The sequence below is a fragment of the Leucopleurus acutus genome, assembly GCF_964270905.1.
Source record: "Leucopleurus acutus genome assembly, chromosome: 2".
Classification (NCBI taxonomy): domain Eukaryota; kingdom Metazoa; phylum Chordata; class Mammalia; order Artiodactyla; family Delphinidae; genus Leucopleurus; species Leucopleurus acutus.
The window spans coordinates 1445286-1469177 of NC_139143.1; the positions used below are offsets into that span (position 1 = coordinate 1445286).

Below are 23892 nucleotides of genomic sequence, written 5' to 3' on the forward strand. Positions count from 1 at the left end.
CCCCGGGGAGCCGAGCCTCCCTCTGCGTCTGTGACCCGGGCTGTCGGTCTCCGTCGTGGGGAGGGGGCCGCGCGGCGGCAGCGGTGCCCGCGGTGCCACGCAGACCAGGCCAGGCGCCCTTCCTCCCCCGAGTCCTCAAGCATTCATCTCGCTTTGTTTGCTTTTCCCTCCGCAAGATCATAACTCCGATTCCACGTCCGGCAACGGAAGCTTGGATTCATCTTACAGATACTCAACTTGCAGCCAGCTTGGCGGGAATGCACACCTACTCCACAAGGCCAGACACGCAATTCCAGACTCCTTAGTGGACGCCAGGGCACGGCGGCCTGACAGCGGGGCAGTGGGCTGCAGAGGCCTGGCTCGGCCCAGGTCGCCCCGCTGGTGCCTCGTGGCGGCAGGACAGCCCAAGTTCCAGGGAAGGATCACCCGTCCCCTCACTCTCCCCCAACCTCAGCCTCCACCTTCACCTGCAGCCGGCAGACCCCTGCCCTGATCCCCTTTCCCAGCCCCATTGCCCACATCCGGGCCAGAGCTCTAGACTTTAGTATACAGGTAGCTAAGACAAAGGTTAGAAAAAGCCCAGAAGGCACTTTATTGGAGGTCTCTGCCCCCATTCACAGGAGGAGGGAGCCAGGAGCCCCGTCCCAAGGGTCCCAGCACTGCCCTGCTCCTCACTGGTCCACAGAGGGCCTAGAACAGTCAGTGTGGCCACCAGCACCTGGTGAGGGAGGGGCGGGAGGGGAATGTCTTAGAAAAAATAGATCTCTATGTACATATCTGTATTTATAGCACATAAATTACGGAGTGCTCTGACCCCCGCCCGCGGAGTCCAAGCACTGAGTGGGGAGTGGGAAGCCAGTCCAGAAAGAGGGGGCCCTTCTCCGGGCCCAGGGCCCCCAGCCTTCTCAGCCCGCTCCGGCCTCTGTAGGAGGGAGGTGTCCGCCACTGGGGTCTGATTTGGTCTGACGCGGCCCAGACAGAAGGAGCCGCGAGCGCAGCTACAGCCAGCACACAAGTGGCCTCAAACACCAGGCTTGTAATTCCAAGAGGAGAACAGAGAGCAGAGGCCACCTGCCCCAGATGCCAGGACGATGGCCGACAGGAGCCAGAGCCTCAGCTTCTCTCCACGGCGCAGGGCGCATGCCCAGGCGTCCTGGTGGTCCCCTCCGGGGGCTGCAGCCTCAGGTCCGAGCTTTGGTCGCAGGGCCGGTCCGACCCTCAGTTCCTATGCCCGGCCACCTCCTCCTCCTTCCAGCCGCTGGAGTTTTTGCCGAACTTGTAGACAAGCCGCCGGCCGTCCACCCGCTCCAGGATCTCCCGTTTGTAGTAGTACCTGAGGGGAGAAGGGTGGTCAGAGGTGCCCAGGCAGGGGCCCGCCTGCCAGGAATCCTCAGGTGACCTGCCCCGCTGGGCTGCAGCCCGGCCGACCTGGGCCCGAGCCACTTCCTGCACGGAGCAGCCTCTGCTCCTTCGCCCTGCTCTGTCCCGCGCACCGGGCCATGCCCTGGCTTCTGTGTGGCTTTCGCCTCTGTCCTGGGCCCATCACGAAGCCACGTGATTTTAGGGTTGAGGAAACCTTAGCGATGGTCTGCGAGGAAACCAAGGTCCAGAGACAGGCAACTTAATGGCTTCAATGGTGTGGGCCTCGGCTACTGCCCTTTTTACCACCAAGGGCCTTTCTTAGGACGAGCCTTGCAGGCGACACAAAGAAATGCTGTCAGACCGAGTTCAGCATGTGCTGCGGGCCAGCCAGGCTCCCACTGAGTCCACGAGGTGGCCAGACCCCGTGGTTCCTCGCTGCCCGGGACTCACAGCCGCCGGAAGGGGGAGGTTCTGATGGTGCCGGCGCCGCGCTGCACGGGACTCACAGCCGCCGGAAGGGGGAGGTTCCGACGGCGCCGGCGCCGCGCCGCCTGCTCACCTCATGGCCCGGCTCAGCTTCTCGTAGGTCATGCTGCTGTTCTTCTTCTTCTGGCCCCAGAGCTGGGCCACGGCCTCCGAGCGCAGGAACTTGAAGACGCCCTCTTGCCGGTTCTCCCACTTCATGAGGCCCTCGTTGAGCTCCGGGTGGATGAGGATGTCGCGGATGAACTCCCACAGGTGGGTGCCTCTGGGGGCTGCAAGGCCAGGCTCCATCAGTCAGCGGCCCAGGCGACCCCTGACCCCCACGACTGCTGCCCATCCCGGCGCACAGCCTACTGGCGGCTGCCTCCCTCCTGGCCTCCCCCACGGGACAGCTGGGGAAGCTCCGGGAAGACCACGTCTCGCACGGCACAGAGGTTTAAGTCGCTCAGGTACTCATCAAATGTCTGGCTGGGATACAAGAGCGGTTGAGACATGGGACCGCATTGAGGGGCTCACAGTTTCGAGCGGTCGCGGTAAAAAAGCAGATACAGCAAAAGGTGGTGAGAGCCTAGCAGGGGCAGGACCACAGAGCTGGCCCCGGCCTGGGGGACAAGGGGACGGCTTCCCGGGAAGAATGACCCCAGGAAGCAAACAGGCCCAGTGCGTGTGGGAGGGGCTGCACGTGCAGATGAGAAGGAGCTGCGGGGGCCCACGCAAGGGCCAAGGCCAGGGGGCAGGGACTTGGTGGGTGGAAGGGCCACCCCTGCGTGGCCCTCGGTGGACGGGCCGTCCAGCGGCCGAGCCACTGTCCCTGCCTGAGCCTGCCCAGCACCCTCCAGCAAGTGTGTCCCTCAGGCAGGACGAGGGGTGGGCAGGAAGCCTGGACCCCAGCCCCACCCTTCCTGCAGCCCCCGTGGCTCCACCGCCACATGCACCATGAAGGACCAGCCAGGCCCTGCCACCGGGCAGTGACCACGCGCACCCTGGCCCCGTGCACAGGAACATGTAGAGGGCCCAGCTCAGGAGAGAGGACCCCCCCGGCCCCACCACGGCCCCCAGCCGTGCAGGGTCCCCCAGCCGTGCAGGGCCCCCCTCACCGTGCAGGGCCCCCCGACCGTGCAGGGCCCCCCTCACCGTGCAGGGCCCCCCTCACCGTGCAGGGCCCCCCAGCCGTGCAGGGCCCCCCCTCACCGTGCAGGGCCCCCCTCACCGTGCAGGGCCCCCCAGCCGTGCAGGGCCCCCCTCACCGTGCAGGGCCCCCCAGCCGTGCAGGGCCCCCCAGCCGTGCAGGGCCCCCCTCACCGTGCAGGGCCCCCCAGCCGTGCAGGGCCCCCCAGCCGTGCAGGGCCCCCCTCACCGTGCAGGGCCCCCCAGCCGTGCAGGGTCCCCCTCACCGTGCAGGGCCCCCCAGCCGTGCAGGGCCCCCCTCACCGTGCAGGGCCCCCCAGCCGTGCAGGGCCCCCCCCCGACCGTGCAGGGCCCCCCAGCCGTGCAGGGCCCCCCAGCCGTGCAGGGCCCCCCCCGACCGTGCAGGGCCCCCCCTCACCCTGCTTGCTCTTCTTGCCCTCCAGACACTCCCGGGAGTCTTTACTCAGCTTTCGGGGCCGGCCCCGTTTCCGCTTCCCATGCTTAAGATCCCCCTTCTTGTAGTCGGGAAAGCCGTCTGTGGGGAGAGGTGGAAGGTCAGGAGAGGGAGGGATAGGGGCTGCTGGGGGACAACCCCCCTCCAGGAAAACCCTGAGGGGGTGGGGGCAGGGGGCCAGACCCTGAGCACTGCCAGAGGAACACCCACGGGGACCAGGAGGTTCCCTCCGCTCACCCCCAGAGAAGAGCTTGCTGTCCAGGGCGTCCAGGTCCACGTCGCTTCCACCGGAGTCTGAGGCCTGGGGGCTCTGAGACGCGCCAGTCCCTGGAGGGGCGGGCCAGAGTGAGCCCCTTTCGGTCCTCCCAGAAAGCCCGGGGTCTAGTGCGGGGCGCCAGTGCTCAGGGCATCTGGGGAGGGGAGGCTGTGGGCAGACGCCCGAGGGCTCACCTGCGGTGGAGACGTCAGAGCTGCCCGGGGAGGGGGCCCCCGTGCCGAAGCTGCCCGGGTAGAAGGGGCTGGCCTGTCTGCAGTCCTCAAGCATCTCCTGGGCAAAGGGGCTTCCCTGGTCTGGGGGGAGGTGAGAGTTCAGAGGGGGCCCTGACTCTCCCAGCTGGGGGTGTGGGGCAGAGAGGGGACAGGACAGGCTGGGGGCGTTGAGAGAAGGGGCTCTCACCCAAGGGGCCCTGGTCCCCCAGGGGTTCCAGAAGCGCCATGCTGTCCTTCTCCAGAAGCTCCATGATCCAGCTGAGCTCGTCGGGGAAGCTGGAAGCTGATGAGAAGGTGGTCAGAGCCCAGGGGTCTCCCCTCCCCTCCCTGGGGCTCTCTCCCTGGTGGTGCCCTTGGCCCAGTCCCCAGACCAGCCTCCCTAACTGAGGAGGGGGCGGGGCAGGAGGCGGGCTCCCCTCCAGGACTCACTGAGGTCCCACAGCTGGGAGTAGAGCTGGTCCCCCAGGGGCCCGAAGACCAGGCGCAGCTCCTCAGGGGCGCAGCGGCAGAGCGCAGCCCCGTCCATGTCACAGCGCGAGAGGTCAATGGTGCTGGCGTCATACTTGTGCTTCTCCACTTGGTAGCTGATCCAGTCCAGGACCTGGGCCTTGGACCAGAGCTGGGGCTGCTCTCCCAACCAGCTGGCCTTCTCTGCAAGGGGCCGGCACAGCGACGGGTCAGCCCCCTTCTGGGGCCAGCTGGGGATTCCGGGGGTCCCGCCTGGACTCTCAGAGCACCCAGCCAGGAGCAGGGCGGGCGGCGGTGCTCACAGCACCCCGGTCAGCACCCCCGCCAGGCGCAGCCCCCAAATCCTAACACCCCAGCTTCTTACAGCTCACCCCAGCCCTCCCCCTGCCCGATCCCCCACTTGTCCCAGGCTCTTAGGCGGACGTCTCCCCCTCCCCAAACGCCCAGCCCCTCCTGAGACCCACCTGTGCCCTCCAGGGGCACCTGCGGGCTGCTGAGCGCCAGCACCAGGTCATCGGCCCCGAAGGCGGCGGCAGGGGGAACAGAGGCCAGATTGGGGTCATCCGAGCTGTACATCGTACTGAAGTAGGTGCTAAAAACGTTGCTAATCTCACAGGTTGCAGCCATGAGGCTACCTGGGAAGGGAGGGCAAGGCCGGTGAGAGCCAGGGACCCAAGGGCGTGAAGGTCAACATCTCGTAGGACACCCTCTCCTCAAGACGGGCTCCAGGGTCTCAGAGCCCGGGGGACGGAGGGTGTGCTGGTGGGGGGCACAAGGCCTCCCGCTGGGCTCCCTCCTCTGCCCTCCTGGGCCCACGAGTGGGACCCGCAGTCGTGGCCACTCTGTCCTTTGCAGGGACAGGCTCTCGGGCCCTCAGGACACCGCCCAGCCCTGCAACTCCTGCTTGGGCAGGCTCAGAACCAAGCTCCACTGGCCCCTCCCCAATCCCCCCGGGGCCAGGCGGGGGAATGTGACAGGCAGGGGTCCTACCTTGGCAGCCGAGGGTGTGGCAGGCGGGTTTAGGGGCAGCAGGCGGAGGAAATCCAGGGAGAAAGCCCCGCCAGGTAGCGCTGACACGCAGGCCGCGCTCCCACCACTGCGCTAAGCAGAAGCTGCGAGCTCCGCCCGCGCCCGGGCCTTTATAGGCACCCGCGGTAACCTGAGCTGGTGGCTCATTGGTCGAGGGGATTTCCTGGCCTTTAGACTGGGCTCCTGGCCCCAGGTGATTTGCATATTTTGTGCCACTTGGCCGGGATCCAGGCCGGCGGTGCTGGGAAATCAGGCCCGGCTGGTTTAATGATTGTCAGGGTCTGTCATCCCGCACCCTCTGGGGTTGGGCACAGGGCAGTGGCCTGGGCGGGTGGCAGGTGGACGCTGGGTGGGCATCTGCACTTTCGGCCACCCTTTGGCTCAGGAAATTCCTCTGGGGGGGGGGGCCAAGCCAAGGATGGGCTGAAGCAGGGAGGGGCGGGGAATCTGGGTCAGAACTGGGTCAGGAAGGCTCCTGGCCCCCAAACGTCTGCAGGTCTGAGGACAAGGGGGCCTAGCAGGGAGGGAAGATATGGAGGTTTGGGGATCTTTCCCGTGACGCCCGGGATTCGGGCTGGAAGGCTCTCCAGACACCAGGCAACGTTCACGGCCTGCCAGCCTTGCCCAGGGCCCCAGCGTCCCCAGCAGCCACAGGGCCGCCACTGGCACCCACTTAGTTGGCAACGCCTTGGCATCCTTTGCCTGCCGGACGCCATCCAAGCATCAGGGTCGCTGCAGCCCCCTCTGGAGGACCTGGCTCTGCTCCAAAGAACTTACCCGGCCCCTGGCAGAGCCCACTGCGTGGGGCTGCCGAGGGAGGGGCCGGACCCACGTGGACGTGTTTACCCCTCTATCTGGCCTCCATCTAATCGCCACGCACACGGCTCAGCGGCACCTACCTGCTGCCCTCTAGCGTCAGAGGCCCGGCTACCTGGGCTGGCTCAGCGCTCATCAGGGGCCAGGCCACGTTAGCAGGGCTCCGTCTAACCCTTATGAGAATCCTCAGGGTGTGTGGTGATCCCCATTTGACAGACAAGCAGGTGGCAGCTCGAGGGTTGAAGACTTGCCCAGGCCACGCGGAGCTAGTTAAGTGGGGCTGGGGTTTAAATCCCCCAACTGGCGCTCCTTCCAGAGGCCCTCACCCTCCCTGTGGGCAAGGCAACCCCTCCTACCCGGGTCTCCTCCACGATCTCAGCCCTAACCACAAGGGCCGTGTCCCGCAGACCACAGAGACCTGCGTAGGGACGGCACAGGCTGGCGAGGGGGCACAGACGGGTCCTGGGGCCTCTTCCGTTTCCCATCCATGAAGACAAGGCCCTTTGGACTTACTGATCCTTCAGAGCTTTATGCATCAAAGATGCAGCATCTGAGCATCTCTTTCCCCTCCTCCTTGGTTAATGCCAAGGTCCTGGGAGGCCCGGCCTCAAGGGAAAGGCCACGCCCCAGCCCCCCTTCCTTTAACCCTCTGTAGGACTAAGAGGTTTGTGTCAGGAATCTGCCTCTCGTCCCGGGGTCTGACACTGCTGGGTGCCCCGCAGAGCGGAGGGCGTTAAGGTCCAGGGTCCCTCCCACGGGCCACGGTGGGGAGCCGAGCTCTGGGGCAGCAGCTCCCCAGCCCTTCAGGGGCCTCCCCCACAGCCCGAGGCACGCCCTCTACCCTGTCCCTCGCCCTGGAATGTGGGAGAACCAGCTCCAGCTCCAGACGGCTCACGTGCTCCCCGCCAGCCCTCCGAGAGCACCTGGCTGGGAGAGGGCTGTGGAGGGGGCAGGAGAGGCGCTGTCGCAGGCCCACCTGGCGGGACAGCGGGGGACACAGCTCAGGACGCCTGGCTGTGAAGCTGACTCAGGCTCCGGCTGCGGAAGTGGTCCCGTGGGGCCCCTCGGCGCCCCAGGGTCTGCACGGAACCAGGAAGGACGCCGCTGGGCGCAGAGCTGAGCGGCTGGGCACCGAGCAGGGCGCGGGAGGCGTCTGGCCGGCCCCCGGTTGTCCCCACCTGTAACAGCGGCCAGGAGCAGCCAGGAGCCAGCGCCCGCGTCCTCGCTCCCACGGTGCAGGGCGTGCTGGGAGGTCTGCACCGCCCGCCCGCCCGCCCGCCCGGCAGCCAGCCACCAGGGAGACCCTGGATCTAGGAAAACAAAGATCCTGAAATACTTCTGTGCGACCTCCCCTCGCCCCACACCCCACCCCAAGTCACTAACTGCCTAGATCCCCACGTGGAAATCAGAGCTTAGTGCCAGGTTCTGAACAGACTCTACTACAGACCACACGGAGCCCGTCACCCAGGACCGGGGAGGGCAAGGCCCCGCGAGGCCCACGGATGGCGAGAGGCTGCAGAAAGAGCACTCCAGTGCGCGCTTATTAGCAGCAACGGTAAAGAGGAAGAGGCGGGTGGGACGCTGCATGGAGGGATGCGGCTCAAAGAGGCAGCCTCCGTGCCCTCTGTTTTGCACATGCTCCTGTGGGAACCCCACCTCCTCCAGCCCAGGCTCCTTAGGAACAGGGAGCCAGCGTCCTGCTCTGGGTCTCCCCCTAACCTGCTCAGAACAGAGAGCGGGACCTGGGAGAAGGGATTTCACAGTCACCAAGATACTTTTCACTTTATTTATTAAAATAATGATTAAACCTGAAAAAGGAATCACCAGAAATCAGCCCTTTGCACAGTACTTCAAGAATCAGCAAAAAAAAAAAAAAAAAAAAGAAAGAAAGAAAGAAAAGAAAAGAGAGTAAAGAAAATCCTTCCTGCTTTTCCCAAGACCCAGGCGGGGAGGGCGAAGCCTGCCGCCCACCCAGCCCAGAGAGTATGGAGGTTCCCGGTCGCACGACGGGTCCAGAGCCGTCCAGTCAGAGCAGAAGCCCAGAGTCCCAAACACCAAGGCCAGAGAACAGGTTACCCCACGGGGACGTGAACTTGGGAAGCTGATGAGAACTGGAATTGGCAGTCTGCAGACACAGAGGCCACAGTGGGAGCCTCTAGCTGCCCAGGGGTGCCACGATCTGCTGGATGTAGTGGACCACGTTGCTGTGGAGGTGGGAGGCCGTGGCCGCGAAGGTCTCCTTGGCGAGGGTCTGGGCGGCCTCACTGCCTCCCATCATGGCGTGGTAGAGTGGGAGGGTGTACTTCTGCTTCCCCTGCAAGAGACGTGCGTGCTCGAGGCCCGTCAGCCTGCACGGTGGTCTGCAGCCCCCAGCCCCTGCCCTGGGCCCATCTGACAGCCTCGTGATCAGGGGCCAAAAGGGACACGGGTATCATTGCTGGAATGAGAGGCTTCCCAGACACGAGGGCTTGTGTTCCAGAATCTTCTTGGCAGCCAAAGCTCCACGCGGCGAGGTGTCGGTATTCACCCTCCTGGAGATGTCTACACTCAACAAAACCGAGTAGGGGGTTGGCACATGGGAGACTCCAAACTTTCAGAGCTCTAAGTGGTCAGGCACCGAGGCAACAGCCCACGGCAAAGGCTGCAGAGCCTAAGCCTAAACCAGGGCCCCAGAAGGGCCGCCTGCAGCCGAGTAGACGGAAACCCGCACCTTCACGTCAGCGCGAGACGGCCACACCTGACACCCAGAGGCTGGGAAGCCTTCAGGGGCTCGAGAACCTGCCAGCAGGTACCTGCCAACAGGTGAGGGAGTCTGCACGTGGCTTGTCCACAGCCCGGCTCTGGAATCTTGTGGAAAGGTTCATCCTGAGGGCCGTGGGCCCCTCCCCGGCAGGGCAGCGCTCCCGGTGACCTGGGTCCAGCAGGCCTCTGGACCCTCCCAGGCCACCGGCTTCCCCCAGAGGAGGAGCCTACAATCTCACCTTCACTCACCTCTCCTGGTCTCCGGCCTCTCCCGGAGACCAGCCCCGCTGTCGCATGACCGTCCCTGCCTCGGGTCAGTGCCGTCTGGCTCTCTCCCCACAGGCCTCCCCGGCTGACCTGCAGGAGCTCCCGGGCCGGGGCTTCTCCCCCAGGGCGGCACCACAGCCTGCTCACAGGACCCCGCCAGGCCCTTCAGCCCTGCTCCCGAGAGGGCGGTCCGAGAGGCCCTGCCTGCCATGCGCGGAAGGGGCACAGGCAGGTGGCGGTCACCCACCTGGCTGTGCAGGAAGTCCCTCACTTTCCAGAAGTCCTCCTGGTGGTCGTTCTTGAGGACAATCTGGCCCCATCGCAGCCGTAGCTCCGCGTTCTGGGCGTTCGAGATCTTCGGGTACGTCTCTCCAAGCTTTTTCACATTCCCTGGAGAAAAGAAACGGATCATTAGTGACTTCGCCAGCACACCATGAGCTGAGGCGGCCATGTGTGTGCCCGAGGCCCTCCGAGGGTACCCGGAGGAACTTCAGGGAGGCTGCCGACCACCCTCTTCCTGCTTCGTCAGGCCCGAGGGGGTCAGGCCTCGTCTCGACTTTGCTGTAATTCCCACGGCTCTTCCTCCACCCTTCCCTTAATACAGACTTCCTGTGGTCACCCCACTAAAGCCTGCGCACCTGCCTCAGGTATCCCACCGCCAACCTGCTACACGTCAGCCTGCTCTGTTTTTCTGAGTTAGCACCCCTTGGTGAATACTACTGGCTGAGAAGCAACAAAGCATGTGTGCCGAAGAGCTGCGGCCCAGCAGGCCCAGACCCCAGCCCCACGTCTACTGGCTGTGGGATCTGTCTGTGCCTCGGGTTCGCTCCCCCGTCCCTGGGGTCACAGAGCAGCGACGAGGATCAGATGGCGTCATAGCCGGGGGAGCTTGGAAGAATGACCTGCACGAGGTGAGGACTCCACGAGCACCAGGCTTTACGATTTCCCGCCCCCCCGGCACTCGCGCGGGCACCTGCATCCCTCCGCCGACGCGCTCCTTGCCCCGGGCTTCCGTCCACCCGCCTTCCCATGCCCCGCAGCCACCTGGGACGAGCGTCACCTGGGAGGGAGCGTCTGTCTCCCTCCAACCTTGAAGAAACAACCCACTTTTTCTCACCGGGAGGGAGAGGGGATTTCTGGAGGATCTTATCCAGGAAATAAACCAGCTGGTAGGTCTTCCAGGCAGAGGTGGACACGGCCTCAATGGCCCTCACGTCCAGCTCCTCGGCCGCCCACAGCTGAGCCAGCTCCTCAGCTGGCCTCATGAGGGAGTCCCCGGGGGAGAGGTCAGGGAGGTAGGGGGGCCAGCCCGGGGTGTTCAGCCAGCGATCAAATTCAAATCCTGTTTGGCAGAAGTAGAGAAGATTCCGTCAGAATTCCCCAGCAGCATCACGGTCCGCCTGCCCAGGCAGCGCCCGAGACCTCGAGCCTCCGTCCATCCCAAGCTCTCCCCCGACGACGGCACCACTGCCCCGCACGGTCATCCGCTCCACAGGGCCCCAGCCAGCGTGACGCCTAGACGCTGTCTCATGGACCTGGCCGCCCCTTTCCACGTGGGCGTGTTCTGTGCTGCAAATCAGCCGTAGAGCCACGTGCACAGACGCGGCCCAGCCCCCACGACCAGAATGGCCGTGCTGATGCCCCTGGGCTCCGGAGCCAGCTGCCTGGGGTCCTGCCCGGCCCCACCCCTCACTAGCTGGCAGGCAGCTGGCTGGACGGCGCCCAGCATGCAGCAGGAAATGGGGACACATCTAACGAGCTGCCTGGCCCGCGACGGGCCGTGCTCGCCCTCTCTTAGGAAGCAGGCCTCTCACGCGCTCCCCAGGCGGGGCCGCTGCCCCATTCCTGCCCTGGGAGCCCCTCGGGGCGGGGGCAGGCCTGGGCAGAGCTAAGGGTCTGACTACGTGTGTCCAGGGACGGGGAGACCAGAGGACAGAGAGGGGCAGAAGAGCAGAGTGGAGAAAGGGGGCCAGGGGGTGAGCGAGCTCCTCCTGTGGGACAGAGCCTGGGCCCCTGGGCCTGCCCCAAAACGCCGCCCCCAGGGGGCGCACCTCAGCCCCCCAAGGCATGGACCAGACCCCACCCTCCACGACCACCTGGAAGCGGTGGGCCGGCTCCTCTGCTCACCCGGGATGGAATCCACCCTCCTTCTCTTCAGCTCAGGGAAATAGTCCAAGAAGAATTCCAGAAAGTCATCAGCTAGGACACTTTGGAACTTAAACTCATCCACGTAGGCCTGTGAGGAGGGAGGCACGGTCGGTCACCCAGAGCCCCCGGCAGCAGGGCCCCCGCTCGTCTCCCCTCACCTCGGAGCTGATGTACCTTGAGGAAATCGTCAAACTGGTCCTGGTCACCCACCAGGTGGGCCAGGTAGGAGACAAAGCAGAAGCCTTTCTCGTAGGGGGTCTCGTTGTAAGTATCGTCTGGGTCGACACCTGCAGAGAAAGCTCTGGATTCAAAGAGTAGCCACGGAAGAGACCGGAATTCAGCTTCCCACGAACAGCAAGGCCATGAACGTTCCGGGTCCATCCTGGCCTCTCTCGAGGGACTTGAAGATGGACCCAGTGGGAGGACAAAGAAAGCAGGCTCAGGGGGATCGCAGCTGCCCCCTGCCCGGGGCGCTGTGCGCGGGGGGCCCTTCCACCCAACGCCTTCCCAGCCCCACGGGTCACCCACAGGCGCTGCGCCTGCCCAAACCGGGGCGGGGTGGGTTCTGTGCATGTTCTGCAGTAAACAGAACTGACTGCCCGACTACAGGAAGTTCATGGTCAGAGTCAGAGGCATCGAGGAACACACGCTTCAACTGCACAGAAAGGTTCACGTTAGTCACACGTGGAACTGAAGAAAAATCTTAGGAAACAAAAACCCATGACCGCAGAGCAGTCACGAGCTTTCTGGTGCTGGGTCACGCCCTCGGTGAGGGGAGGGCGACCTCGCTCTAGAAACGCCGCGGGGCTGAGCTGACCGTGGACCAGGGGCGGCAAAGGGACGACTAAGTGACGGGGACCCAGAGGCACAGAGCATCTCGGAGTCGCTCAGGAGCGGCCTGGGGGCTCCTCCCTCCCGAGGGGGGGATCCAGGTGTGCCCAGCCCGACGGGGGCTGGGCAGCGGCCAGAGCAGCCCCCACCTGGCTCGATCTTCACGCGCAGCTTGTTCAGCGGGTGCTCCTCGCCCGTGACGTCCATGTGCTGCCGAAGCAGAGCCCGCCCGGTGGCGGCTTCCAAGCAGGTGTAGGCGGGTCCTGCACGACAGGAAAGCGGCTGGCACCCCCCGCGGTGCCCACGAGGCCCCGAAAAGAGGACGGAGGCCCCAAGCCCGGGGGTGGCACTCCCCAGGCACGGCGGGTGGCGGGGGCTGTGGATGGCTGACTCCTCAGCCTGCCCCGCCCACACCACCCCTCTGACAGTGAGTGACCTTTCCCTTCAGCATGTTGTTATCTGTGGAGACGGTAATTTGATCTCCCACGAAAATAGAATCTCTTCATCTGACTGTTCTGTCAGACAAGAGAAACTGTCACCCAAGATTTTTCTAGCATCTGAGTCTCCTTCTGGCTCTAAAGACGACTGAGGGAGGGAATCCCCCGGCGGTGCAGTGGTTAGGACTGCGCGCTTTCACTGCGGAGGGCCCGGGTGCAATCCCGGGTCGGGGAACTTAGATCCCACATGCCGTGGGAAAGAAAGAACAACAACTGAGGGGACAGGGTTGGGGAGGGCCCGGGTGTGTACCAGCCACCGCCGCCACTCGCGAGATGCTCTGATCTGGGCCAGTGACCGCCCCCCCCCCCCGCCCCCGCCCCTGCCAGCCTCAGCGCCCTCAGGCGCACGCACGGCGCACACGAACAGCTGCGTGCGGGGGTCCGAGCGGCCGGTACACTACTGCTTTACGTACTCTGGATGAAAGTGTAAACTTGGGAAGAGGAGACAATGTATGCCAAACAAAACAAAAAGCCTTGAAAATGTTCAGGTCCTGAAATGATGTTTCTAGAAATTTGTCTTTACTGAAATCATCTGAGACGCACGTGAACCTATGTAAACATGTCTGTCAGAATATTATTTCGTTTGAAAATTGAAAACAACCTAACAACTGGAGGTTGACTGAATAAATTATGAAGCCTCCATACTCTGGAGCTGTAGAAGAAAATTTAATGACTTGGGAAAATATTTAACTTCATTATATTAAAAAAAAAGGGCAGTTCTAAAACCACGTACAGTCTGATGATACGCACACACACGTAGAAAAATGTTTGAAAGGATAACCATCGATTACCTCTGAACGGTGAGATTACAGATAAGTATTTTTGTGTGTGCTTTTCCACTGGTGCCAAAATAGATTTTGATCAGAGAAATAATAAACATAACAAAAGCACCTGATACACCATGGCTTTTCAACATGGAGATTGTGTTGATAATGTATTACATTTTAGTTTTTGGCTGTGCTACGTGGCTTACGGGATCTTAGTTCCCTGACCAGGGATCGAACCCATGGCCGCGGCAGTGAAAGCGCGGAGTCCTAACCACTGGACCGCCAGGGAATTCCCGAGAATGTATTTGACAAGCACAGCTGGGCTCAACTTGAGGGTCTGCCCTCACCTGCTAAGTGGCTGAGGGACATTTCCTACCCTCTCTGAGTCGCGGTGAGCTCACAGGTAAAATGGGAATAACAGTATCTCCACGCAGCCGCCGGGAAGGTGGTACGTGACAGATCTGGTACAACAGGTGCTCAATCTAAGGTGATGGGGACAGTGATCTGACGACTCGCTCATTAAGCGAACTGGTACCTGGGCGACCAGCCCGGGCCGCTCTCCCCCAGGCGAAGCGCAGGGAAGCCTCAGCCCCAGGGGGAGGCACGTCCACCGCTAGCTCATCCCGCCGTGTGTCATTTTCGAGACTCCCTCTGCCCCCAGCCCCTGCTGATGTGTGACATGCAGTGAGGTGGGCACAGTTGCTTACGTGTAACTTTGTCTCGAGTTGCCCTCCCTGGCTGTCACGGGCTCACTGCACTACCCCCTCCTCCCTTCACTCCCCAGAAGGAGCCTTGCAGGCCCAGGACCGGAGGCAGGTCCTCAGGGGCGGCTCACCAAACAGGACGGTGGAAATCCTCCTCTGGGCGTACATGGTGAAGCCTTCGTTCAGCCAGAACTCCCCCCAGTTGGCGTTGGTGACCAGGTTCCCAAACCAGCTGTGGGCGATCTCGTGGATGATGACGTCGGCCAAGGAGCGGTCCCCCGCCAGCAGGCAGGGGGTGACGAAGGTCAGGCAGGGGTTCTCCATCCCTCCAAATGGGAAGGACGGGGGCATGAAGAGCACGTCGTACCTGCCAGAGGCAGGCTGCCGTGAGGGGCCCAGCTGCATCCGGGCTACTGACGGGCGTGGCGGCACGGCACAGCGAGCCGGTCCTCAGCCCTGCCCCCGCCTCCCTCCCAGGCCCCTCACAGTGGGCACGCGCTTGACTCCATCACACCCAGCTCCCCAGAGGCCCACGTGGGTCACACAGACCTAATGGAGCCTCTTATCTAGGGGACCTCAAGTCTGAAGATGACAAAGAGAAAACGGGTACGGAGCTGCTGCCGGCAACAGGAAAGACAAGTCAGCCACGTCCCCGACAGCGCATCCCCATCTCCAGCCCGGCAACTGCTGGCACGGGCACGCCTCTGTCCCCGCAATGCCTGCCCTCCCAGGCCCCTCCTTGGCCACAGCGGATGAGGCCTGGCTTATCTCCTCCCCCCTCCCCTATGCCCCCCGGATCAGGGCCGGGGAAGGGGGAGGGCCGGCTCACTGTAACAACAGAGACATGAGAGTCCACATGATACCACACCTTCCCCAAACGTAGGGTCCGAAAAGCTTCTCTCCCGTTGCCAAGAACTCTTCTATGACCCCGTCATACTCCTCCTTAGCAGCTGCGATGAGGCAGGGCTCGGCCCACACCCAGCTCCTGGAGACAAGGGCGCAGAGAAGGCAGCACTGTGCTCAGAGGCCACGGCGGGACCCGTCCTGAAAGCACGTGCACCAACTGGGGGGGGGGGGGCTGGGGGCTCCTGCAGGCGACAGGCTCTCCCCCCGCCGAGCCTCAGTCCCCATCTACAAGGTGCGCGGTAAGGAGACGAGATGGGTGTGAAGACCCTTCATACGGTGGCTCAGGTAGGAAATGCTGGTGTACCTCCGGAGAGATTAGAAAGGATTCTCACAACCGAATCTTTAGAATTGAAAGACACTTAGAGATAAACCAATTCACATTAACAGAAAAGTGGTAACTGTCTTCACTCTTCGGACAGGCAGGCGGACCTACTTGCTTTCAAATGGTCTAGTAAAAACCCCCACAGATCCACACGAAAGCAAACCTAGTACAGCAACACGGACGGGCAGACAGGTGCTCAATGCATCATTCCTTCAATGTCCTGCAGGAATTTCCAATTATGAAACTTTCACAGTAAAAAGATGAGGAAACAGAGGTAACGGGGGAAAAAAATCAAGAAGATCCAGTGCGAAGGAAGCCAAGGCTGAAAGGGGATGGGAGGGACCGAGACCATTCTCGGGGTTCAAGGACGAGCTGACCCCAGGTTCAGGGGCCCTGCAGCCAAAGGCTGTGTCAAGGCCCCTCGATGCTCCACAGAGCGTTCCCTACACGGACATCCTCAGTCGGGGGACAGACGGCCAAGTGGGTGGGTGCGAGGCCAGGACGAAGAGAGCTTCCTTTCGGCAGAACTTCGGGGACTGTTCTAGCAGGAGGGGGAGCGGGGCGACCCGCGTCAGGGGTCCCAGCAGCGAAAGCAGGAGCCTCGTAGCGGGAAGGAAGCTGCACGTGCAGGCGAGGAACCACCAGGGTCTGGGGTGACCAGAGTCCAAGGTCTGATGGGGGTAGGTTGGGGGTGGGAGAGGCCCCAAGCTCGGGGCACAAAGGGCCTCAGATGCCACGTGACACAGCTGCCCCTGCAGAGCGCAGGGGGCGACACCATCAGACTGTGTCTAGGGAGCTGTGGACACAGGAAACATGCTCAATACGAGGGGGCGTGAGCTTTCCCAGGCACAGCCGGGGGCGAGGACCGAACCTGGGCCACCTGCGCCCAGGGCAGCCAGACCCCCGAGGAGCCCAGCGAGGACCGGCCAGGAGGGCCCGGGATCGGGAAGCGGAGGCCAAGGGCACATCCTCGAGTCCCTGCACCTTCCACGCTGAGCAACGGCCTCTTACCTCAGGAGCTTCAGCGAGTTTAGGGGACTGGACTCCAGGGGTGGAGAGGAAAGAGCCAGTTGGCCAGTTGTGGGTGGAGGCCGCAGGTCTGAAGACGGGACTAGACGATGAAGCAAAGCCCAGGGGACGGGGGTGGGGGTGAGTCAACGGGTCAGGTGAAGACTGGCTTTAACAAAGGAAGGACCTGTCGTCGGGGTCCAGACGGACGAATGGGGGGATGAGAGCAGACGGAGGGACCTTGGACGTGCAGGACACAATCGTACCCGACAGACCAAACATCTCCACAAAGCAGAGCCGAGGCCCTGTGCTTGGAGGGAGGGGCCGGCGTCTGAAAGGAAAACTGGAGAGACGGTTTAAGGGGCGCGAGATGCAAAGGTGCGTGAAAGACGGCTGAGCGCACGGAAACCTCTCAAACGCCTGCATCACCTTTTCTCTCGTTCCAGCTTCTCACCAAGAAACCAGAAATGTGAACGGGTACCACGCACAGCTTCATTATTTTCTCCATCTCTCAAAAGAGAGACGCTGAGTGGAGAAAGGGGATGGCAGGAGCCCGGGTCAGGTGGGCGGCAGCAGGACACGCCGGAGGGCCTGGGTGTGGGCGAGAGATGACCAGTCACCACCCAGGCGGGAGAGAAGTCCCCGGAGAGGCTGCCGCCCGCCCGAGAGCAAAGCACGGCCCTTCAGGGCGAGGCGCAGGCACAGCAGGACCTGGTAGGAGTGAGGCCCCCAGAGGGCGAAGGTCAGCAGGAGGGGCAGGGAATGAAGGCCTGCATGCAGCTGGAGGTTTCTGGTCCCGCCCGGTTCACAGCCATACCCACGTCCAGGCCTGGGATGCAGGGTGCGGCCGTGAGTGGGAATGGGGGTCGGGGGTGGGGGTGGTGTGGGGAGAAGGCAGAGGAGGTAGAGAAGCCCTCAGGCCACCCTCAACCCAGGAGAAACCCACATGGAGAAAAAGGGCACCAGGCTGAGAATAAGACCCCAGCACAGAGTCCAAGTCCCCAGGCACTACTCTGAGCTGCTCCATCCCCAGCCAGGGCACCACAACTAACAAAGGCCTTCAGCCCTGTCCTCAGCGACAACGGGCTAGGCCGCGGACGCCCAGGACGTTTCCGCCAGCACACAGATATCTGTCAAAGAAACCAGGATGCTCTCAGTCAAGCTGGAATCTCATCACCAGGATTCTGAGGGCAAAAAGCACGGGATCTGCAACAGAAACCCTTGCCTCTGAATTCCAGTTCTACCAACCACGTGACTGCACAAGGCTCTTTACCAAAGCCACAGTTTCTCAACTGCAAACTGGAGACAGCAATACGTCCCTCAGTGTTGCCTGTAAGGGTTAGAAGGGACCGTACATAAAGGGGCCCCTGGGGATGTCCGCCAGTCTCTCCTGCCCAGGGTCTTCCCCCTGAGGTAACGGGGACTAGATGGAAGATCCTCCTACGCGGCAGACTCCCTCCCTCAAGACCCTCCGACGTGACCCAGGAGGCAAGGACTGTCCACCTGACGGGGGACTGGAGTAAGTCATCAGCACCAGTAAAACGGGTTCTGTCACCTGGATTAACGTACTGTGTCATCACTTCAGTACAGAGGGTTGAGAAAACCTCCGTGATCCAGTGTATTTAGAATAGACTGTTCTCTCACTTCCCCTTAGTAGCTCCTACTCCTACTAACAGAACCTCAGCAAGAGTAAACACCCTAAAAGATGTTCCTCCCCTTGTCTGTTTTCCATGCTCGCAGGTCACCTACTGCCCTGTCCACCAGGAAGGGACCCCTCGTCTCTCAGGGCTGGTGCTCTCCTAGCGCGTGGCTGGAAGCAGATGCCGACGGGGCCCCACCCATCTCTCCCTCTGATCTCACGGCCCTGGCGCCACTGCTGAGCCCAGTTGTGAAGCCCGAGGCGTGTAGCCAATCCAGCACCTCCAGGGGCTGAGGGTCGGGCAGAGAGAAGGACCGCAACGGGGCCAGGAAGAGCCACGGCTTCACATCCAAACCGACCCTCTCACTTTTCAGGACTATGCTACGCTGGCGGGTAAGATGACAGCCAGGAAAAACCTGTGCTCCTGGTCAAATTTCTTTTTCAGGAAACCGTACAAAATCCTTATTTATCTCCACTAAACCCATCTCACTTCACGGAGGCCCCTCTGCCAACACAGGTCCAGGCCTCTGTGTCTGGAGCAGACAGACAGGCGGCTTCCTCGGGCCTCTCCAGAGGGAGACAGAGAGATCAAGGCCGTACATTTCCAGGACTCAAGCGCCAGAGAAAATGGGGAGATTTGCTACAAAGATAAAAAAGCAACTATAGTAGCAAGAAGGTAATTTAGATCTTAAAGATGCTAATAAAGATCATCTAAAACTGCTGCTGGAGCTCCCACCTCCCTCTGAAGGTGGCCCAGGACCGCAGCCACTGCAGGACCGACGGTCTCAGCGCAGACACGGGAGGAAGGCAGGAGGGAGGGGGAGGAAAGGACACATCCTCTGGCCATTCAGGCCGCGCCCTGTCCCGCAGAAAGGTCCCGGGCTCGGGAGCCTCCGACGTGACCCCAAGGGCCACCCCAGGAGGTCCGCTCGCTGGTCAGAGGCCTCCGTGCTCAGAGGTCGGTTCACTCTTGCCGGCGGGGTCTCGGTCTCCTACCTGGGTCCAACTTCAGCCGAAACCAGATCTCCGATGGCCAAAGCTATCAGATAGGACGGGATGGGCTGACACATCCGGAAGAAGAACTTATTTGGCCCTCTCTTCTCGCAGGTGTTGGCACTCATCACAGCTGTGAAGCCATCTGGGACCTGACAAGAGAGAAGGCTCAGGAGATTTCGCCTGGACAGAGTCTGCCCTTGATCAGCTAGAAGGGCGGCATGGCCAGCAACCCGCGTGGTGACGGCAGCGGCCTGGGGTCCACCTTGGGAAGCACAGAGGCTTCAACAAACTGAACTTGTGCCAAACTGATGGGATTTAGCACAGATCAAATTTCTGCAGGTGGAGGAGTTTTTCAGAGGTACCCCCCAATGGAGGTAATAATCTACCACCTGAAACGTGACCTGATAGAAGTGAACTTTTCAGTCCCAAGGGCAGGTACATTTGCTCTCAGCCTGCTTCACCTCAATAAGAGCGGAGTACGTGCACTTCACCGCAGGAGTGTCGAAGCAGGGGAAGAAGGAGCGGTTCAGGACAGCCTGGCCCTGCGTGTAGACGAACGGCTTCCTCTTTCCTGCTGTCTGCTCCGGAGCCAACCAGCAAACCTAAGAGGAGGCAAGACCCTTTGGGAACTGACATCCTGCACAAGCACAGCGCGGCCAGGCGGAGCTGGCCGGAGGGGAGGCTTGAGGTGACCCTCGGGATCCTCCGCCCGCCAGTCCAGCTCAGACTGCGACGCTCTCTCCCCCTGTGTATTTAATCCCCCTGGAGTCCAGGCCGAGGTCTGACGTCCACTTCCCAGGGTGGACAGCACCAAAGGGCCACCCCTCAGTGTGTCCCATGGGCCGTCTCAAGCATTCCTGGGGTGGCCTCCGACCCCCTGGTCCTGCCTCCCTCCTCTGTGTCCCCCGCTGTAGTAACTTCTCACCAAAAAACAAATACTGAAGAAGCTGTTCTTGAACTTGTGATAAAAGACACACAAGAGCAGAAGCTAATAGCAAGGAGTCTGATTAATGCGTGTTCTCCATCCCTCCAATCTACCCTTTCAGAATAAATGTGTTTTACATTACAGACATTGGCTATGATTCTTGTCTTCTGTCAGCCCTTAATCAAGAGCACATTTGAACGATTTTTACAAACCCAAATCCTGCCCACAGCGAAGAGAAGTTCACCTGTAACACAGATGCCACCGCGGGGGGTGAGGAGGGTGTGTGTCAGCACCGCACACCACGGAGAGGTTAGAACAGGGTCAGGTGACCCCAGGAGGGTTTCATAGGGGAAGCAAAACTCCCTGGCTGGACCTTCAAACGTGGGCAGGATTTAGACGGCAGGAAGGAAGGGAGGAGAGTCCCTCCAGGAGGTGGGCAGCAGCATGAGGACGGCGCGGGGGAGTGCAGCTTCCGGCAGAGGTGGGCACCCACCCGGCAGCTGTGATGAAGGGCTTTGAGCACAGAGGCACTTGAGACCAATTTTCTCCCCCCTGGGAACGACACTCAAGGACGAGAACATTCCCTGAGGTGTCTCTCGTTCTTTTAAAAATTAATTATTAATTAATTTGGCTGCGGGGGGGGGGGGGTCTTAGTTGCGGCACGCGGGCTTCCCTCTAGTTGTGGTGCATGGGCTTAGTTGCCCCGCGGCATGTGGGATCTCAGTTCCCCGACCAGGGATGGAACCCACGTCCCCTGCACTGGAAGGCAGATTCGTAACTACCGGACCAGGGAAGTCCTGAGACCAATTTTTAAGAGGCACAAGGGAGACACAATGGGATGCTGGGGTTTTCTTTGCTTGAGAATGTGTGCGTGCGTGTGTGTGTGTGCGTGTGCGTGTGCGTGTGCGTGTGCGTGTGTGTGTGTGTGTGTGTGATGAGTCTCGTTCCAGAGTCCAGTACAGACGGAAGCAGGGGAGAGAGAGGAACGTCCTGGTGCAGAAACCCAACAAGCTCTGCCTCATCCCGGAGACCGGAGGTACATTTGCACAGCAAATAAATGTACCGGAGGTATATTTGCACAGCAGCCATAAATCCTGTCAATACTGTTGCCCTCAATGCGACGTTACAAAAATGACACCTTATCTCTGTGAACTTCTGCTCAGTTTTGCTGCGAAACCGGAACTGTTCTAAGAAATAGTCTATGAAAAACAAACAAAGCCCCATAACCCCAGTCTAATCACGAGAAAAACAACAGACAAATTCCAATAGAGGGTATCACGCTCCTCCAGGCTATCGCGGCCACCACAACAGGAACGTCTGAGAAACTGTCACAGCCAAGAGGAGCCAAAGGAGACGCGACAGCGGAACACACGGTGGACTTCTGGGTGGGACCCTGGAGCAGGAAAAGACACATGAAAAACTAAGGCGTGGACTTCCCCGGTGGGCCAGTTGTTATGACTCCGTGCGTCCACTGCAGGGGGCAAGGGTTCCATCCCTGGTTGGGGACCTATGCTCCCACGTGGCAGGCCGTGCGGCCAAAACAATGAAATAAATTTAAAAAAAAAACAAAAAGCTAAGGGTGCTGTACACCTGAAACTTACACAACATTGTAAATCAACTATACTCCAATATAAAATAAAAATTTAAAAAACACTAATAACACCTTATACATGAAAGTCGCTCAATAAATATCCGTTATTATTTTTAAAAAAAAAACTAAGGAAATCTGGAAAAACTGTGGATCCCAGTTTATAATAAAGTATCAATACCGCCTCATTAACTGGAACAAATGTATCCCACTTGTAAAACACCAGTAAAGGGTAAACAGTGTGTGTGTGGAAGCGGCTTATGTAGACTGTACTATCTGCTCAGTTTTCCTGGTAATCTAGACACCTATCTATCTATTTAGGCTGCGCCAGGTCTTAGTTGCGGCACGCAGGAGCTTCGTTGTGGCATGCGGGATCTTTAGTTGCGACATGCAGGTGGGATCTAGTTCCCTGACCAGGGATCGAACCCAGGCCGCCTGCATTGGCAGCACGGAGTCTTAGCCACTGGACCACCAGGGAAGTCCTCTACACAGCTTTTTAAAAAATAAATCCTATTAATGAAAACAACTGTGATGAGTTGGCAGTGAGAGGTACCAGGCACCGTACTAGGACTTTACATAAAGACAACTCATGTAGCTATTGTCAGGCTTAGCTCAATGAACACTGACTATCATCCCCTCAACCACAATTCCTTCTCGTCATCTTTGCTTGAGTTTTCTTTGGTTCTCGGCTTTGTTTTATTGACATGAAGAGAAGAAAATGAAGGAGGCTGGCAGGACACACACTATAGAGTCCAAGTCAGGGAGATGCTGCGACCCACGGTGTCCAAGGTGAGAGCCCTCCCTGGGACGGTGGCAATGAGAGGAAGGAACAGGCACAGTGCCACCAGTGCAGCCTTCACAGGGCAAAGGACAGTTCTTCATCAAGCGTGTATCTCTGCCACCACGTCTTAAATGAAAGCTGTTTAGTTCCGATATTTAATTTGGGGTGCCACTTTTGTTAGGCACACCCAGGAGGGCCTAATTTTTCCACTCATCCTATTTAATTTCTGCCCCAAACCAGGAACCAAAATATACTAGAGCAACCAAACACATTTCCAGATGGCACGTTATCCCTAGAGGTCCCTGGGTTTCTCCTCTGCCTTAGAGATCAGCCTACATTGCTTTGGACTTTTATTTTTTAAACAAGTTCTATCATAAGGTTCATTTACTTCCCGAATGGTGAAAGATGGAAACAACTGCCCTTGGAGCGAGCTGCCAACAGCAAAAGGGGAAATGCAACCAAATAAGCAAGCTTCCATGGTAGGCAGGCAGCCAGCTGAGACCTGTAGCACACCCCATCAAGAAAGGACTGGCAGCCACGCCCGGACATTCACAGATGTGGACACATGACCTTCCCCTTTCTGATCGCCAACATTTGCCGCCCCCCGCCCCCCAGTTAAGATTTGAGTCAACCAACAGTGAGAAAGCCAAGTTATTACAAAGCCTGTTACACCCTAATTCTGGTTCTCACTTTTACTCAGATTTTTTTGTTCATCAAATCCAGGACTTCGCAGGAGGAAACACTACTAACTGCCCAGTTTCGAGCTGTCCCAGCCCGCGGCATTAGGAGGGCACCTGGAACAAAGGACTGAGTCAGCAGCGGGTAACCAGCCAGCACTGTCAGGCCGCCCTAGAGGACAGCGGAGCAGCTCATCACCAGGGCCCAGCCTAGGCCGAGCGCAGCGACAACCCTAAGTTCTGTTCGTGAACCGTCTGCTGCCCAGCCTGGAAGAGGTGACCTCCTCGGTGCCGTGGGAGCCAAGGGTGGGGGGAGCATCTGGATGAGGATGGGGCGGAGGGATGGGAGGGGAGGTGGGAGGGGCTGAGGGGGGCGCATCTGCACGAGGAGGGGCGGGAGGAGGGGCCGGCGCGGGGCTGGGGCACTCACCCCGGGTCCTTCGCCGACGCGGTAGGTGAGCTGCACCCGCAGGCGCTCGCCGGCGATGCAGGGCTGCGGGAAGCGCACGCACAGGGCCTGGCCGTAGTGCGAGAAGGGCCGCGTGCACACCGGCACCGGCTCCGGCTCCGGCTGCCCCGCGTCCGGCCGCTCCCGCCGCAGAGCCGCCGCCGTCACCTCCACGCACGGGTGCGAGTCCAGCCGCAGCTCCGCGGCGCCGCCGGGCTCCAGGCAGCGCAAGTCCAGCACCGCCGAGCCGCTCAGCCCGCGGCAGCCCGGGCCCGGCCCCGGAGGCCCGAACTCGGCCCGCAGGTCCAAGTGCAGGTGCAGCAGCTCGAAGGCGCGGAAGTTGGAGGCCGACGCCACGTCCTCGGCCTGCGCTGAGTGCAGCACCCGCCCGCCGGCCCCACGCCCGCTGCCCGCCAT

The 23892-nt window shown here is 60.8% G+C and overlaps 2 protein-coding genes across 2 annotated transcripts; both read right to left on the reverse strand.

Moving 5' to 3' along the window:
* Window positions 1-592: 592 nt before the first annotated feature.
* Window positions 593-5472, reverse strand: ELF3 (E74 like ETS transcription factor 3). Its single transcript, XM_082865610.1, has 9 exons — window positions 5375-5472; window positions 4849-5019; window positions 4346-4567; window positions 4104-4199; window positions 3878-3997; window positions 3665-3754; window positions 3392-3508; window positions 1922-2117; window positions 593-1333 (listed from the first exon to the last, which is right to left on the reverse strand). Exons 2-9 carry the CDS (start codon window positions 5009-5011, stop codon window positions 1219-1221), a joined length of 1119 nt encoding a protein of 372 aa, XP_082721736.1. The 5' UTR covers window positions 5012-5019; window positions 5375-5472; the 3' UTR covers window positions 593-1218.
* A 2389-nt stretch (window positions 5473-7861) lies between these two features.
* On the reverse strand, window positions 7862-23892 carry RNPEP (arginyl aminopeptidase; the record flags this gene model as incomplete). Its single annotated transcript, XM_082832787.1, has 11 exons — window positions 7862-8543; window positions 9486-9628; window positions 10356-10580; window positions 11366-11474; window positions 11561-11673; window positions 12367-12480; window positions 14317-14552; window positions 15054-15170; window positions 19057-19205; window positions 19518-19658; window positions 23458-23892. The coding sequence occupies 11 exons, from the start codon at window positions 23890-23892 to the stop codon at window positions 8385-8387; spliced, it is 1941 nt and encodes a 646-aa protein (XP_082688913.1). The 3' UTR covers window positions 7862-8384.

What these genes read in the sequence shown, in the direction of transcription:
- ELF3 (XM_082865610.1), bottom strand. Translation starts at nt 5,011, where the DNA reads ATGGCTGCAACCTGTGAGATTAGCAACGTTTTTAGCACCTACTTCAGT. An exon ending in CTCCCAGCTGTGGGACCTCA is followed by an intron (nt 4,200 to 4,345) that starts GTGAGTCCTGGA and finishes CCTTCTCATCAG; the next exon opens with CTTCCAGCTTCCCCGACGAG. An exon ending in CAGCAAGCTCTTCTCTGGGG is followed by an intron (nt 3,509 to 3,664) that starts GTGAGCGGAGGG and finishes CTCTCCCCACAG; the next exon opens with ACGGCTTTCCCGACTACAAG.